The following is a 225-nucleotide window of genomic DNA, read 5'->3' as shown; positions in this document are numbered from 1 at the left end:
CGGCCAGCTCCGTCTCCCAGAGCACCGCCGCCTCCGACCAGCGCCTGCTCAGCAGCCTCACCCCATCCCACTCCGGCCATTCCCTCATCCGGACGCAACCTCGAGCCGGCGAGCTGAAACTGGAGGAATCGCCGCTCAAGGGGGTGTCGGAGAAGCCCGCCCTCCATGCCGGCCACCTCTTCATCTGCGAGGAGTGTGGGCGATGCAAATGCGCCCGCTGCACGG

At 68.4% G+C, this 225-nt stretch overlaps 1 protein-coding gene across 1 annotated transcript in view; it reads left to right on the top strand.

The window, feature by feature from the left end:
- The window catches only part of LOC104462308 (protein sprouty homolog 3-like), a gene marked incomplete at its 3' end in the record, with an annotated part of 514 nt that extends 295 nt beyond the window's left edge, over positions 1-219 (top strand). Inside the window, exon 2 of the mRNA XM_010074208.1 lies at positions 8-219. Within this exon, the coding sequence (XP_010072510.1) occupies positions 8-219 (212 nt within the window). The remainder of the gene's footprint in view (positions 1-7) is intronic.
- Positions 220-225: the final 6 nt, after the last annotated feature.

Source organism: Pterocles gutturalis, unplaced genomic scaffold (genome assembly GCF_000699245.1).
Source record: "Pterocles gutturalis isolate BGI_N339 unplaced genomic scaffold, ASM69924v1 scaffold11237, whole genome shotgun sequence".
Taxonomy (NCBI): Eukaryota; Metazoa; Chordata; class Aves; order Pterocliformes; family Pteroclidae; genus Pterocles; species Pterocles gutturalis.
This window is presented reverse-complemented; position numbering and strand designations above follow the sequence as displayed.